This window comes from Acartia tonsa, chromosome 3 (genome assembly GCF_053477335.1).
Source record: "Acartia tonsa isolate MP-2025a chromosome 3, ASM5347733v1, whole genome shotgun sequence".
NCBI classification, from domain to species: Eukaryota; Metazoa; Arthropoda; class Copepoda; order Calanoida; family Acartiidae; genus Acartia; species Acartia tonsa.
In genome coordinates, this window is record NC_137262.1 from 20,753,440 (window position 1) to 20,771,468 (window position 18,029).

The 18,029-nt window shown below is 28.7% G+C and overlaps 1 protein-coding gene across 4 annotated transcripts in view; it reads right to left on the minus strand.

Moving 5' to 3' along the window:
• Nucleotides 1-18,029, minus strand: part of LOC145313612 (latrophilin Cirl-like) — a 195,999-nt gene that overhangs the window by 17,516 nt on the left and 160,454 nt on the right. The window contains exons 1-5 of one of the 4 annotated variants that reach the window (XM_080153086.1): nt 14,684-14,888; nt 10,773-10,904; nt 3,031-3,125; nt 2,595-2,707; nt 1,619-1,725 (exon numbers count right to left, since the gene is read on the minus strand). In XM_080153086.1, the coding sequence (XP_080009212.1) occupies nt 1,619-1,725; nt 2,595-2,707; nt 3,031-3,125; nt 10,773-10,902 (445 nt within the window). In that variant the 5' untranslated portion in view covers nt 10,903-10,904; nt 14,684-14,888. Of the gene's footprint in view, nt 1-1,618; nt 1,726-2,594; nt 2,708-3,030; nt 3,126-10,772; nt 10,905-14,683; nt 14,889-18,029 lie in introns of those variants that run through there. The other 3 variants (XM_080153087.1, XM_080153084.1, XM_080153085.1) reach the window with 3 other exon arrangements.

Consider the following 18,029-nt stretch of genomic DNA (forward strand, 5'->3'; position numbering starts at 1 on the left):
GATAAAGTTATAACTTATTTGATAAGAAAAGAAAATAAAAACACTGAAAATCCTATCTAACTCTATCAACAGTAAGAAATAAAAATCTTCTAGAATGCCACTTCTGACTTCCCTTCCCCCTTCATAGGAAAAATAATTATTACTAATGGAATAAGGTAGAGAAATGGTTGGTCTACAGATCAAATAGTTATTTCCAACAATAAAACTTTTACTTGCCAAAAAAGAAGTAACTTAACTCTGATCTATGTTTTTATGTAGGGCTTTGCAGCCGCTGACAATCAGTCGCCGTATAAAAAAAAAATTATGTCTAAAAAAACAGCTATGTACATAATATGATTAAAGATTTATAATATGAAAATAATATTCAAAAGTAGCCAAAGGCAAAATTATTGTCGTCTGAGTCACTACTTGTTAGCAGCTGCCGAGCCCTGGTTATCTTTCTTTAACATGCCAAATGATGATAGATTTATTTCTTTTTCTTGTATCAAAAAGTTGTGTTGGCATGTAAAAACTTTGTACTTGTTGCCTATCAAACATTTTTTTTCTTTATTAGAAAAAATGTTGTATTTTGATCTAATTACGTCAATTAATTACTTAATGAGGAGCTGATTTTAAAATAAAAAAAAGTGCAACAGTGAGAAAAGGGGACATGGAACATATAAATAAATTAAGAACATTGAACAGGTCGGATAGTAAAATCATCTTGAATGTTATGTACATATATTCAAAGCCACTATTAAAATCATTACTAAAACTTTTCCTGCTCGGTCTACTATTTGTTTTTGATAATAAATGTCTGGAACCTTGGCACCAACTGTCTAAACGTTGCAATAGATCATTTAAAACGTCAGTTTAGTCCTCCTTTTTCCCCTTTTATAAATGCTCTTTTTTTGTTGTTGCAAGTCTTAATTTCTGCAATTTACTCAATTTTTTCACTAATTAAGAAAAATATTGTACACTAACTTATAACCTCTTGAGGAGGGGGAAAGGATAGTCATACATTGTAGTAAAGCTTCTTGTTTAAAGACGAATTTTAATTTGAACATTTCATTTCTTAAATCTGGAATTTTTCTGTACTGCCTTGATTATTCTTTTTTAATAAAAGAAAGTTAAATAATTACTTATGGACATAATTGTTATTGTTATTTTTTTAAATAGTGTTTTTGTGATTCTTAGGTTGTTTTGCATTAACCCCATCTAGGGAAAAATTTATGTCCTAATTATCTGCCAACTAAAATGCGAATGTTCAACACCAAAGCTTAGAAAATAAAATTGCACTACAAAAACCTGGAATGGGTAACACTACACACAAAATTAAGGAAATAAATAGGGCTAAAAAATCCTTTAAACTTGTTTTGAATACAGAAAGTAATAAAGGAAATATTAGCCATAACTATCAATGCAAAATTAGAAAACAAAGCAATAAAAAGGTTAATAACATAAATTAAAATGAAAACTAAACATGTAAATCTCATGTTGCGATGTGCATATGAATTTACCAAATTTTAAATTTGGAATAACAAGTGAAGATTTCTTTTTTTAATCTCAAAAGAAAATCCTTATTCGTTTTTGCTATTTGGTGAAATCGTATTCACATCCATGAATATAAATATTATACCTTGAAAACAACCAAAATAAACTTCTAAATATTTAGGAGTAGTAGAACATGGCTCCCCAAATATTTCAGATTTAACTTCTATAGAGCAGTTTTGCTCACCGTTACATCTAAGAAAACAAAAAAAATTAAATAACAAACATAAAAACAGAAAAATGAGAATCATGCTTTTTATAGATAGGTTAAACAAAAACATGCAGAAATATTAAGTATTAAAAAGCATATTAAACCATTGATGAAAAAATCTATTATTATTAGTTGAACATGCTTTTATACTTAAAATAAAAAATAAAAGAAAATGCACTGAAAATTAAATAAATATAACAGATCAGATGAAGATTTATTTAATTTGCAAGCAAGTTAAATTTTCTCGAATCTTTTTTAAACCTTTGTCAGTTCTGTTTATTATTTTTAATGCACTTTTTACAATTCCTGATTCCAGAGGAGAGAGGACAATGAGATATAAAGTAATCTTCAATCCTTTGTTTCCCAGTAATTATCAGCTACGAGAGGCAGGCAAATAAATATTTGTCCGAAGATAAATTTATCATCCATTGTCCAATCCCTGTATTCTTAGTAAGAGTGGTGAGTGAAGAAGTTAGTTAGTGTAGGTTAGTGCAGCCCCAATCATCATCAAATTAGCATCAATCAATCAATCAATCAATACAAATAGAAATTAGTGTTAGTAATAGTTCATTAGTATAGATTAATAGGAAAGAATATAGTTAGATAGATAGTTTTTAGTATTTAAGAAAGAAATAATATTCATACAAAAAAAAAATTATATTTTAAGGCCTTTATTTTAAATCATTATTTTTTCTGATATCTTATTCTGAACGTCCGTCAATTGTCTTTTGTCTTAAAAACGACAGCAAAATTAAAAATTTTAATTTTCATGATTTGTATGTACGTCCGCCAGTTCTACTGATTGTTTTTTAAAAACTTTTTCTTAATATAACATTTTGAAAATTTGTGTTACCTGTCTTGAACAATTCTGAGAGACCTAGGAGCCATACAGTTAACAGACCAGTCGTTAACTCCTTCTGGGTTGCAAATTGTTAAAGAAAATCGTCCATAATTGGCGCGCATCACCTTAAACAAGAATTTTTTAATGGTAGTTCACATATTTTGAAGAGCTTTTAAGAATAAAAAAGCTAGAAATTGTTTCCTTTAAATATGTATGTAAACTCCATCCCCTTATATATCTTGAAAATAGGTATACATATCTAGATATAATTAGCGTAATAGGTCTATCTATATCTTCCAAACAGGTATCCTATTATCTACAACATAGGTTAACCTTTCTTCGTAGATAGGTATGCTAAAGTCTCAAGAGATTCCACCTATAATCTTCAAAAACTTGTTTATGTGAAAACGACAAGGATAGGTGTCCTGAAAAACAAAACAAAACATACCTTAATGACTAGATTATGAGGACAGGTAAGATTGAGAACATCACCCTGACAAGAATAGGATGTTTTCAAATATGGCTTCAACCAAGCGTCACCTCCTGAAAAAGAAAAAAATATTGTAAAGATACAAGCTTATTCTTTGGCCCATTTTTATTAGTGCTATTGGGAAGAAAGGATTTTAGATTAAATTATATGCCATTGTCCTCTCCCGGTCCATAATAAAAAAAAATTATAAAATCTCTTAAAAATCAAAATGTATTCATTTTAACATTTGAAAATACCAGAAAACAGAAAATACCATGCAAAAATGCACATATACCCTTTTACATCATAATTTTATCATATATCGATTTTGTTTTACAATATGGTACCGCCAAAAAACTCATGTAAAAAATGTTCATTAAAAATTGGAATTATAGGGCGTTTTCAGCTTTATTCATGGAAATATTTTGGGGCCGAGCGGTTGGCCATTTTGGACACAAAGCAGTTTGGGGCTTTTTCAAGAATACATTAAACTATTTTCATTGTCTTGAAGATTTCTTGGTTTTAAGACCATTTTTCCAGAAAGAAATTGTTAACCAAATGTAGAAAGATTTTATCAGCTAAGGAATGGAACGCACATTACTCTTATATTTGTCCATAGACTAACAAGATAAAGAAAAGTTAGTAACGCAGCTACCTTAGAACTGAGTATTTTTGTACATCCGACCAAGATTATTGGTCAAAATATGCCAGCTACATTATTTAAAGCGAATTCCTAAAATTTTTTTCAGTTAATAATCTACAATAACTACCAAAAATCAAGTGTTTTGTTTGAATAAAACTGGTGTTAAGGTTTTCATTGCTGTGCTATTTTTCAATATTTTGTCTTCTCTAAAAAAGAGTAATATATGATTTCAATTTTAGAGAAATCTTCTTTTTTCTTTTCCACATCCCTTCTGACACTTTCCAAACATTTAACTCTTTACAATTTTATTCAAATGAAAGATATAAATTTTACACCAAAATCTAAACCTAAGTCTATGCAAATTTAAAGAAAACAAAACCATTTTACAATGAATTCACCTATTGTGAAAGAGTTAGAAATTTAAAAGGGTTGGTAAAAAAGCATATTAAAATTAGATTCTAGGTGGTATGAATTGTTAAATTACTACATTAGTTTTTGTGGCATTTTCCATAAAATGCCAAAATATCACAAATGTACACCCCTTCTAGAATATCTAAGTTTTAGCTTGCACCCTTGAATGATTGTAGCTTCCCGCAGTGGCTGAAACTATGCATTGAAAATATGGAATATAATGAAGAGGGGAGTTAATTGTGACTCAAAGACAATATAGGGGACGATGCTCTTTTTTGTTTCCTTAAAGCACAACACGCGTCCTATGTTTTGACTTTAAATGCTTCTGGCAAAATTTAATTCAGAGGCGAGCACTTTTTAGAAGCGAAACTACTGTTTGATTCCAAGTGTCTGTCCGTCCATTACGCTTTGGTAGTAATCAGTTTATATGGAGAAAGTGCAATAAATATGCTTTTATAAAAGAAATATTCTTGATAAACTAATGAACATCTGCGCTACTTGTCATGTTGTTAATTGTGCTTCGATGCATATGATGTTGTCATCCTTGTAATACATTAAAACATTAGTATACTCTATTTAAAAGGTTTTTATTTTAATTGAAATGTATGTATAGTCTTTCAAATGTTTAATTAAGACTTTAAGGGCAAGAAGTTTATTAATGAAAACATTAGAAAAGACAAAGTCTAAAGCAAAATTTATTAATGTTTTAGAATAAAAAAATTATACGGCCAAACAAATTGGATTTGGTTTGGTTGGGCAGTAAAAAGGTTTATTAGTTTCATATTTCATTATAAGCCTATAATAGCTGTTGTATGCCAAGACAGAGGAGTCACAAGTATAATGAAAAACTAAAATTTTTAGGTAAAAGGAAAAAAACACAAAATAATTTCTCCTAGTAGCTCAAAAAATAAAAACAAACAACAGTAATGTATTGCACAGTAGAAAAGAAAGGATAATTTCAAGCAATTTATGTTATAAGATTGTTTAATCTGTCAGTTTTTTTGTTGAATAAATATCTGTATAGCCGTATGCATATATTAGTTTAGCCTCGCCACTAGGTAAAGTATTGTTATGACTTTTAAGCAATATGAATACGAGATAGAAAGATTGCCAAGAGTGGGAAGAAATAGATAGATATTTAAGGAGGAAACAAAAATGGGAGGAAAAAAAGATATGTGCGCCATATTCAAATGTAAAATATACAGGGAGGGAGAATACAATTAGGTAATCAACACTCCTTTTTCCCCCAGTGCTTATTAGTTACCAAAAGCTAAATTTCTAACATCCGTTTGTAATGGGGAAAATTCGTTCATTGCCCTGACTTTGCTTCCCTGGAAATACAGAAATATATGAATATATGAGGGAAGGTGGTAGGTAATGCACCACTTTTCTTTCTCTCTCTTCCTGCTGTGCCTCTTTTAAATTTCTTTCAATTTTCGGGAAAGTGGGGGTAAATTTGGGAGGAGATTAGAATTTACATAAAAGTTGCATAAATTAACTCGTTCAATAGAACATATTTAAGAAAATAATAATAGTTTCTTCTTAAGACCAGGGCAGACATTTAAAAGGAAGGCAGTAGAAATTAGGAAGGGTGTCCATGTTAAGCTTTGGTGTTATAATTATCTCGACATAGGACTAAAATAAAACATTTTAGCTTTAGTACATTAGCATTTGCTTCATAGAGAGTTCAAGTTGCAAAACTTACTGCTTGTCATAATGTCGACAAAAATATCTAACAAAGTACAGCATGTTATACCAATAAAAAATAATCCGTCACTTTAATGAAATGCCGCTAAGTAAATAAATTGTAAGTCAATACAAAACTTCCAGCTTAACGGGGACGGGAGCGTTCAAATCTGTGCATACAGTTCTCATAAATTGTTATTCTTGACTGTATTAATGAGGGTAAAGTGGGCGGGGATATTGTGCGGACGGGGATAGGGGGCGGGGTGAATATAGCACCAAAACTGAACCGTGGTAAAATATTATACTTTTATTGAGTATTTAGAAAGATTTTACTCAAATATGTATATGTTAATATTAATCTTTTCAAGAGGTTTTAAGAAAGAGAATAGAAAATTTAAAAGTATTTTAACTTTTAAGATTTTTAAAGGTCCGTGTTGGTTTTCTATCGAATTCAAATTTCAATGCTTTATGTTATTTTATAAAAGTGACCTAAGCTATTATTCTAAGTCTTATGTTAATATAATAACAGCACAGCGATGCAATTTTCTAAATATTTTTCTCTGTCCCCTGGGTTAGCTTGAAATTGTTTAATTTAACCTTTACCATGAAATTCGAGGACCAAAAACACATAAAATTTAATTTTGAAAGTGTGTGTATGAGAATCTTGTTTAAAACAATGTAGGAAAAAACGCTTGGTAATAATTTAGAGAAATGTTATATGCATGTTTTAACTTTGGTTTCAATAAAACATTGAGTAATAAGAAAAGAGTTGGTTTAATTTAACTTATCAAGAAGTAAATTTTTTTGTTCTTTTGAAAATTACAGAAAAAAGTTACGTTTTACACCATATTACATACTAAATGCCATTTTTATGTCCCGAAACAATGATAAAAGTTTTGATATAATTAGAATAGAAGAGAATACTTCAACAAGGTTAATTATATCCAAAATTACATTAAATCATAATATACAGAGAATCTAGAAAGTTTAACATTTAGGAGATATGTCAATTCAATCCCTATGATATTTCCGTATAGTTTTAGAATTTTAAAAATTAAGTTACATTCATTTTTCTATTCGACTTTTTAGAAAATGACTGTTGCAGGACCAATGGCCTTACCCTATATATAGAGTAGCTCTGATATTAACAATGTATAATAGTAAAGATACCCGTTTAAAGAATCGTGAGTCGTTAATCGTTAAGCATTCAGAAAGCATTTGAGCGCTCCACAAAATTTGAAAGTCGTCAAAACTCTTGGTGATTTAAAAATTTAGTTTTAAAATCTAGATTATGCACATTTAATAGTTATTTTTATGTAATAAAGTACTTAGAACTTTTATAAGGACAAAAATAAGATAATAATCTCTAATTAATTAAAAAACCCACCAGTATGTGTCGTAATTTGGCAAGTATGCTTACAATCTTTTTAAAACAATGGCCAAACTATATTCACAGCTTTACTAAGCACTAAGAATATCATGAACTTTCCACGGACGAGGGACAAGAATTGAAAAAAGTAGAAAGGATGGTAAATTATGCAGTATAAGAAACAAAATATCAGTTTATATTTTACTTGGATTACTTAAATCCTATTTCATCATTCGTGTTTTTTTACTTTATCATTCCCTATCCGAAGCAAAGTGTTTTGTATAGCCTATAAACCAAAGGGTTTGCTTCAAAATATTGGCGATTCAAACACTTTTACTATCAAAACTAAAATTATTTATATCTATAATACATCTTTTATATTTATGTATTACTAAAAATAATTTATTGTACTTTATTTATTGTAGAATAATAAGATAAATAGGTATACCTACATCAACATCCAAAAAAATTTTATTACAACTTATCTTTTTGATAAAATCTTTAAATTCATCTTTAACAAAACATTAAAATCAAATACAAAAATATAACTTGGGGTTTTAAAAGTGACAAGATTTTAGATGTTTTTAACATAAGGTGTAAGGCACCACTGCACCGGAAACTAATTATACAAAAACTAAAATTACTATTATCTTATCTAGAATTAATGACACCTCGGCACTACACATGTTATTTTGACCAAGGAGTATTTTGTTGAAAATTATAATCATTACCACACAAATAATTATGTATTGTCTCTACCATCAACCATGGGTGGTAGCAGGATAGATAGATATATACAGAGAGAGCAGATTTATTAGTTTGTCTCACTTCTTTATTGATGTCTGTCTTAACGCAAGTTTTATAGAAATTTTATACTATAAAATTACAATGCATAAACCACCTAAGCTATCCTGCCACTGACAATAAAACACAGTAATTTTTTAATTTTAGACATCTTAAGTGCATTAGATAAGTCTTAATTATAACAAATGCTATACAATTTTGTAATTTTAGGTAATTAAAACAAGGATTCTAACATCCATTAGTAAGAAATGAAAATCTTAAAAACTACAGCATTTTTTTCTTGTAAAAAAATGGTTCTAAAGGTATTTTTATGATTCTAATATAACATGACAATAAAAGGGTATAATGATTAAAATGTTCCTGTAATATTGTAAAAGCAAAGCCACTCTATAACCAATTGAGTGAAGTATGTGTGTGTGAGAGAAGGACACTTGTAATAACACATTATTAAGTTTTCATAATATTATCCACCCACTATATATTTCATCAAATATGTATGTCTAAAATAATATAAAACCGGCTCCGACTCCCCCCTAGAAGCATTTTTAAAAAGTTAAAGAACTGAGGCACATTTTTAAAAAAAATTTCGTACGAATGTTTCTTATTTTTATAATACATCATATTTTCCAAATAAAATTTAAACATTCCATCAAATCACACAAAAATAAAATTTGATTAATTCAAAATTGAATGAAAACACAATTTTATATTGAAAACAGAGAATGGTATTCTAATTATAAATTGAAAAGCAGGGCTAAAAATTAGTTGTTAAAGATAAAAATCCGTTTTATTATAACTTCGGTTCTATTAGTCTGCCGTATTGTATTAATTTTTTACGTAAAAATTGTCCACTGTGGCTGATATTTGTGTGAAATCGTGAATCCTGGGCCCCGTAGAAGATTAATTTTTTCCGCTGCAGTCGCTTCCAAGGATTTAGGCAACAGTCGTATGACAAAAAATGCGTTGATACTCTGTAAGGTATAGTTAATCATGTTGCACAGCTTGTAGCAAACAAGCAAACCAATCAATTCTTACATACACATAGTAATTTAAGTAAAGTTAAAATAAATTTTTTGGTTTTTACTACCTTTCACAATTTTTTATGAAAATTATTTGATTTATGCCATGCAAAATATCAAATCATTATTTAACTTACCCTCTATCTTTGATTCAAAGAGACAGAAAAGGCATAAAGAAAATATTGGGGTGAGGGGGAGGAGAAAAATTGAAAGGCGAAGACACTTTCTCTAAATTCAATTGATAAATGGTCCAAAAAACTTTTCTTTGTCAATACGAGACAAGGAAAGCAAAGATAGATGACGTTTTTTGGTAGATAAGAAATTACCAATGCTTTAAAAGAGAGAAAAGGTGTTTTTTAAGAGAAAATCACAAACAAATTTGATTTAAGTTTAAATGTTATTAAACTGTAACAATAGTCGAAATTAATTTTAATTTCATTACATTTTCACAAGAATGGTTTAAAATTAATGCTTTTCTAAGTTACACATATATATTTAATTTCTGTCTCCTATTCATGAAATTGAATTAAGTTAGAAGTTAAAATTGTATCTTTAAAGAAGGTTGTTTTAAAGAATTACTTGATTGAAATTACGTATCTAGTTGAACAAAATTGTTCACATTAATCTTTGTCAAGAAATGGTAAAATATTGAACCATCGCCGCTGCAGGGATGGGGTCAGTAATTCCCATGAAAAAATAGGAAGACAGGGTGTACATAGAAAGATTTTCTGTACTCCTTGATCCTAAAACAAATTTTTATTAATCACCAGCAAGTTTCTAAAAAAAATTTGAGTACATGTCCTTTCTTGGCTTCTGAAAAAGTAAATTGATTTTTTTCTCCAACATTAAATTGAACTCTTTCAAAAGATGGTATTTGGAGAAAAAATGTGAAAACTTTTTCAACCAAATCTTTCTTTCTTTCTGAAAGTAAGTTTTCAACAAATAAGATTACTTTCAACTATAAAAACAATCATAAAACCATTGCATTAGAATTTATTGCCTTTATTTTATAAGAAATTTTGAGAATAGTGGCTTTGGTTTAGATTTATTGCGGGTAGGCAAATTATATAATAAAATAAAACCTTAATAACAATTGGTGGAGATATAAAGGCAGGGAAACAAATTGGATAAACAACGGATTTAATAATATTCGATACAGTGATTTAGAAACATTATATTTGTGGAACTAAACAAGTTTCTATTATATTAGAATATATTAAAAATTTAGTATTTCCTATTTTTATGGAAGGAACTTTAATTTTATGGAATATTAGATCTATAATTGATGGTTGTAAAAATGTTCCCTGATAAGATTTTAAAACACTTTATTCAATTATAAACTAGAACCATTGGATAAACAGAACCAAAACAAATTGGTTCGAATTACAAAGACTATTTATTCTTTACAATTCTAGAGCTAAGATCAGGGACAGAGGACTATGAAAGAAAAAAAATCTGCAACTTAATTCTTTCTCAAGTACATATAAATAACAAAGGCAGATTTTCACACAAAGTTAGAAACCTTAATTTATCTCCATTGTCCTATTCTGTTATCCCTGGAAGGTAAGACCAACGTCTATAAATCCTTGCTACAATATATGTTATGTCTTTTGTGTACCTTTATACTAATTGTTTTTGCTCTACATCTGGCTTCAGTTATTTTTTTCAAATGTGAATAAATCATAATATTTGCTATATAGTGTATTCACTTTCAAAATTAACTCTAAAAGTAGACATGCTTTAATCATAAAGTAGTTATGCTACTTATACTTGACAATAAAAAACTTACCTTCGCTGGTAATGATGCAAATTTGAAGAATTAGAAGAGTAATTATTGCATAGTATTGGGATATTGACCGCCAGCTGCTGCTATAGCTGCTAGCTGCTATCCCCCAGCCGCTCAACTGCTTCCAACCCATACCTGAAAAGGGCAAAACAAAATTAATTAAATTCTTGAAAACAAGATATGAATACAATTTAGTATCAAAATCACCTAATTAATCATCAAATTCAAATTTTGGGCGTGAATATTATTACAAAAACAAACACAAAAATCTACTAAAAATTCAAACAAAGGCTGTAAGTATTAAATCTAAAAATTTAAACATCTGCTAGCCATTGAAAAATTAGTTCCACCCTTATTTTGTAAGAATATTTTGATGGATGTATAAAATATAAAAAATGTCTAAATTTTGCCAAATTCACGAAAAATATCTTTACCATGAAAAAATGCAAAATAAACATTGCGAAAAATATCAATTATTTTTTCCTTCAAATTACAATACTATTAGAATACTACCTAATGTAATTATTTTTTTATTGTTTTATTTTTATGTTGGCACCTATTGTATTTATTTTAGCCATAGGCCTTTTGGCAACAAATAAGGTAGGACGCAAAAATATGCTAAATTTGTTGCTGCAATTTTTTAACAAATATTTAGCATTTAATATCCAAGGAATGGCATTGTTAACATATTGCATATTTCAAATATAAATAAACCAATTTAAGTAGCGAAGCTATTCTATAATTTTGTATATCTGACGCTTATGGAGTAGCCATAGTGTTCTCTGCTGCTGTTTAAGATAAACGACTGAATTTAGGAACAGATTTGTCCACCTGTCCGTCAAAAACGTTATGAATGAGATTTCATTATTCTTAAAGTTCATTAAGAGGACTTCAAATTTTAGTGAGCACCTTCTCTATAAGCTGTTCGTAGATTACGCTTTATTGTTCCTGTTCTTCGCTACTTTCTGTTATAGTTAGATCCTTGTTTTATTTTAAATAATTTTGACTAAAAAATATGCAAAAATGACAGAACTTGTATTTTGCAAAGTATAGAAACATAATTTCCATACTTCACGAATGGCAGACACGGATAAAAAATACCCCAATATGAAAAAGGTAAAAACAAATAGAAGAAAAGGTTAATCGGAAACCGTAATTATATTATATTTTAGTGCTGTTAATTTACAAATATAAATCTATAGACACAGTGTCATTGTTAAAATAGAGTTAGAGGTGTCGGTGTTGCGCGTCGACTTTAATAGGCTAGTTTTAATCATATGTCATTTTATGCTTAAAATTAGACACAAATCATTGAAATTGTATGTCAACCAACATTGATAGGTTTTGCACCATTTTAAACTTTTAGGCTATCGGGGCCAACTACGTGTTTCCACTTCCCTGTTATTCTGGTCCACACACATTTGCATGATTTCATTTCAAACAAATTTCAGAGAAAATTTCTGGTCAAACCACAGGGAATTCGAGGACCAGCAACAATATCATTTTATTTTTATTATTAAGAAAAACCTATTTTATCTCAATAATGTTCATTTTCTACTGCCAAATAATTACCTAGGGTAAAATTAGGTTTTTAAAAATATCCCAAACTTTTTCCCCCAGCAAAATACTTTGATGGAATTGTATTTTGCCACAAGATATCAAAGGGTTTAACATACACACATCAAAATAGTAGAATTATAAAAATGGATAAGACAAAATTAAAAATATTCAACATTTCCAATAACTAAGATTTAACTTCTAAGATTTAAAAAAAAATAGAACATGTTACAATTGGTACCAACAAAGAAAACAATGCTACATTTACACGAGTTATTTATCCAATGATAATATATCCATTACAATTATGAGGAAGGGCCGCGCAGAGATATTCGCAAAGATTTCTCAAAAATAATTTTTGCAAAGATATGAAATACGTGTGCCTGGCGCACCAACATTTCCACACGTCTTATTTCATAGTTTGTACACCAAAAAATGGTAAAACAGTGTACACAAAAGTTTAATAACAAGAAAAAATTTGAATGGACTATATGGGTCTCATGTTAAACTATATTTTCTTAAATCTATAAGGAGATTCTTCAAGAATCATATTTAGCAATGAGAAATGATGATTGTTTTGACAAAATCTAATTTTAACAATAAATATAAAATTATTTTTTAAAAAAATTTTGAAACATACATATTTTATTGATTCAATACTTTTGGTGTTGTACTTTTCAGTAAATTGTGAATATTCTTGTGATGTATGGGTATAAATTTGCAAATAATACATACATATATTGCATATAATCACGAAAACAGGGAAAATACATTGACTATAAAATTGATCTACAACCCATTATTCTCCACACATCAGTGTTAAACAGCTACCATGGGCTGAAGTTTATACATGATAAATGAATCGGACATGCAATTTCAATGGTTATTGAAAAAAATGACCACAGCTGAAATAATACTTATATTTTTGCAATACTTAAATATATTGAGGGCACTTATTTTGATGTGGCAAAGAAAGATTTTAATTCAATAATCTAACTCATATCCCTGGATCCCTGGCGTATAATACATATATACATACACTGCAAACCTATAAATTTTCTTGTTCAAAATATTTTCACATTTTGGCAGGCGTTCAGCAATTGGTGGGCCTTCACTTCCGCATCATTTATTATTTACTTTTAAACTATTTAGGATTCTTATTCGTAAAAAGGCAAATTAACAAATAAATAAGATTGGTGTTAATTGATTAAAAAGAAGCAAAAAAGTATTAGTCTGTGAATTGTTGTAATGATATGCGGTTCTAATAATTTGAAAATATGATTCATATGTGGAAGTGACTGCACACTTAGTTCAACAAATAACAAGATGGAATTGGCTGCTAAACTACAAGAAATTTAATTTTCTTCTAGTTTCTTGGTATTTTAATTTAAATAAAATGTTACTTAATTTTAGTAAATTTCTCTATATGGAAGTGTGAAATCATATGAAATTTAAGTTATCTTAACTAATAATATAATAACAGTACTAAAAATATAAACACTTAAAAATCTAAAAAAATTTAATTTGTTGCTAAAATGCTTGTAACTATTATCTAACTAATTTAACGGCAATTAGGAGGGATTAAAAAGAAAAGTATTTTAAAAATTCTTCACAATTTTTAAAGACATATTTGTTAATTTACTAAACAGACAGTTTTGTCTAAATTCTTCAGCAAATAAAAGAAAAAAGTTTCTTTGTTTTCAGTTAAAATTTAGTAATTAAAGTTGACATAATGATTTCATTTAATTCTTTTGCCAAATTAAAAACACTGCTTTTTAAAATAATTTCTCGTATTCATTCGAATCCGGTGGACAGGAATCGGTTCTCAGCAATACGAAAAAACTATGCCTAGCATCGAATTATATCCAGTTTTCTACGAATATAGAAATGTACAATCATAAGATTAAAACCAGTTTTTTTAGCTGGTGCCTCCGGCACCTCGGGGCTAAAAAAACTAGTTTTAATCTTATAATTGTACATTCTATATCCGCGGAAAGCCGTTTATAATACGATGCGAGAAATAACTATTATTTCATTCATATTTAATTAAGACAAAATTTTAAATTTCGGTTTTAGTATTTTTTCTCTAAAAAATATGAGAGATTGAGATATTTTATTTATTTGAAGTTCAATTGTAAATGTAAACTCTTTTAATATTAGGATTTAAATTCAAATTTATTTTCAATTTCATTTGAAAATACAATCTTGTGTTTTTCTTTTCTTTCAATATTGTTTCTTAAATTATTTCTTTTTATAACTTTACTGTTCTTATTAATTTGAATTTTTGTTAACTTGTTACCTAGATATGCTAAAGCCTAAGTTAGTAACCATATAGCGAAAAAATTTAAATTACTTACTTCTTAATCTAATTTTATTGTGTTTTATTAACAGTCATTTTTGCAATCCATTTTCACCAAATGTATTTTAATCTACTTTTAACTTTATTTTCTTATAACCAACTAAATTATTTATGTTTTTAAAAGTTTTTCACATCACAATTATATATTTTTTTTAATGAAAGTGTAAGTATTCACCTTCTACTCGTAAATTCAAAGATGCACTGAAGTTATAATAAAGCGTAGGAATAAAATTGTAATGGACATATGGAGTTGGGAGGGGGGGGGGGGTGGGGAAGAGGAGCTAAAACAAAGGGCATTAGGTTTATGGGAGGTAAGGAGGCGGGGAAGTCGGAGTAATATAGCACGGGCTACTGTAGGGCGGGACAGTACAGAATATCCGCAACACCGGTGATTCAGACAGGGTCAATTGAGCACTCTTTCATGAAATCTTATACAAGTGTGTATTTGGTTTGTTTTCATAAAAAGTTTTTTTAAGGAAGATAAAAATATAAGACTATAACTACTTAATTTATTTACAAAAATGTTTTGATTTATGGATAAATAAATGGGAATGGGCAATTTTATCAATGGGTAACCAGTAGAGATATTCTCTGTAAAACATAAAATAACTAATCCTAAAATTAACAAAGTCTCAAGTTACAACCAGTCGCGCCAACAGAGACACATTATTTTTCTTTGCATCTACATTCATGCTAACTCAAAAAGGCTCCACAACATTACTCTTCTTAATTTGTTTTACATTTTGCTTAATAGCAAAAAATGTAGATTTTTTTTGTAAAATTTATTTCTTCGACAACTAAATTTAAGTCTATACAAAAATCTATTACCCTACATTGAAGAAAAACAAGAGAAAATGTCTTCTTCTGCTTCCAGTGTGGATTATTGAAGAAGTTTTTTTAAGTATACTCTTGAAGAAATAAACCTCTCAAAACATCTCAATTGTTTTCACTTTAAAATATAAACTAGCTCTAAACTTAAACTATATATTTTGAGACAGGAACTCTCATTACTCTTACTTAACTAAACTAGAATAAGTTTACAAATTTAATTTTTAAACTGATTGTGGTCCACTTTAAGATTAAGTATTTATTCATTAGGGATGGTTGATATCACTTTTGCCACCATGTATTGCAAGGGTTTAGACTATTTATATATCAGCATAAAAAAAGACTTTGGCCTTCTCAATGATAGGTTTGTTTATTTTGCAATAATAATTCCAGAAAAAACACACAAGATAAAAGTATAAAATTTACTTAGTTACTAAGACATAGCTGTCAAAAAGAAAATACAATCATGTCTTTTCATTTTTTTTAAATGACAGAGACATATAGATTTTCTTTCGTTTTTATTTAGAATTGTGATCAAAAGCTACACTAGACGCTTATTAAATAAAAGAGTAAGAGAATAGTACCGTACCGGTACAACTATAATTGTCCAATAACAATAATGAATACCCTCTTTAAAATTATGTACCAAATTATGACGGACGTAACCAACACCGTGTGTGTGTGTGTTTGTTTGGCGAATTTCTTTTAAATTAATATACAAATGTACATGGTTTTACTAGGAAAGAGGTAGAGAAAACGGAAGTAAGCCTTGACAGGGATTTGTTTCCTCAAAATAAAATAGTATTAAAAAAACTGAAATCTTGTTTTGACATGCAATTCTGATTGTTTATATTGATGTTATGGAGTCCCAAAATGGCAGGCAAAAAATGGTCGAATAGGATACTATATTGATATGATTAGCGACTTACCTGTTTTACTGTAATTCCCAAAACAATTTTTTTTATTTTTTATTTTCTTGAGAATTTTTTGGATAAAACTACATAATTATAACTTCTGAGTAAAAGTTGTAGAAGCTATAATTAAACGAATATGCGGTTACATGGCTAGTAAACTAAACTAAAAAAGTTTTAAATGTGTAAATACGAATTTTTAAAGCAAGACTTTTATATGATTAAAAATTTCCTTCATATGTGCACGTATATGACGGGTAGCAATGTTAAGTAATGACCATGTTGAGAAAATTATAGGGTTTTCATAAAATGTATACCTATATAGGCCAACATACAGTTTTCCTTGATAGTTATACCTATCTCATTTTAAAAGTCATGTTTTCAAACATTCTAAGCTTCTATATAATAAAAAATATTTCAATAAATGAACTGTATGTTATTAAACATCTAAATAACCGGCATGTTTCTTTTTAAATGTTTATCTCAAAACTACACTACAAAACAAGAACAAATAAAAAACATATTTCGCATTTTCGGGCTTTCAAGTAAGGTAAAAGTATGCAAACTATATTATTGAAAGAAAGCAAAAAATGGTATTTTGGGGCCAAATGTTTCAAATTTAGTATGTATGTACAGTACAGTCTACTTAAGATATTTTTTTAGGCGTTGCTTTTGTAGATTTTGACCTATTATAAAAGTTTTCTCATTTTTCTTATTTGCACATCGTTGCGTCTAGAAATACGGTAGAAATAAATACATTTAATCGACTAGAAGACACACAACCCACCTCCATTGGACCATTGTTGTCATTTTTAAAAGTTTATCTATCGAGGCAATCTTTCATAGCATCCAAAAACAACTTCAATTTTAGATTGAACAGCCAAAGCCTGGTTGTAGAGTAGGGGTTTCTCCTTTTTTAGGAGGGGGAGGTTGAATGATATACTTTTGAGTGAAGGGATATTTCAAGAAATGCTAATAATGTAGACAATGTAAATATTTTGCCTTCCAATTAATTTTAATTTTATTGTATTCAATTTCTCGTAGAAGCGCAGCTAATCTGCAGGTTTTATGTGTTCGTATGTCTGTAAGATGGTCAGGCTGTAAGCAACTTGAATAAGTTCATTCCCATCCTTTTCTTTTCTACTTACACGTTTTTTTTGTGTTTGAATCAAGCCTTAATTCCTTTATTTGAAAGGCACATCTTTAAAAGAGTTGGGTAAAATCAGCAAATATCATATTTTGTTATTGAGGGACAAACAGATAGGTGGATGGTCGGATAAAGTGAGATAGATGCTGTTTGGCCATAAGAATCATCACAAAGAATCCAGCAGTACATCTTAAGAAGCATCTATTTGATTCTAGTCTAGTAGACACAATTGTCCTTGTTATTCTACACAAATATCCTGCTCTTATTGTGTTTATTGAAAAACTTAAGAAAAAAAACCTCGCAAAACTTGTAAGATTTTCATAAAAGTTTTTCAATTGAATAGTTTGTTGGATAGTTTGAATATTGGTTGTTTGAGAATATTACTTCCTAAACTATGCCAATATTATTTTATTTTAATAAGCACGATCGTTGTTGTATAACATATTAACAACTTGCCA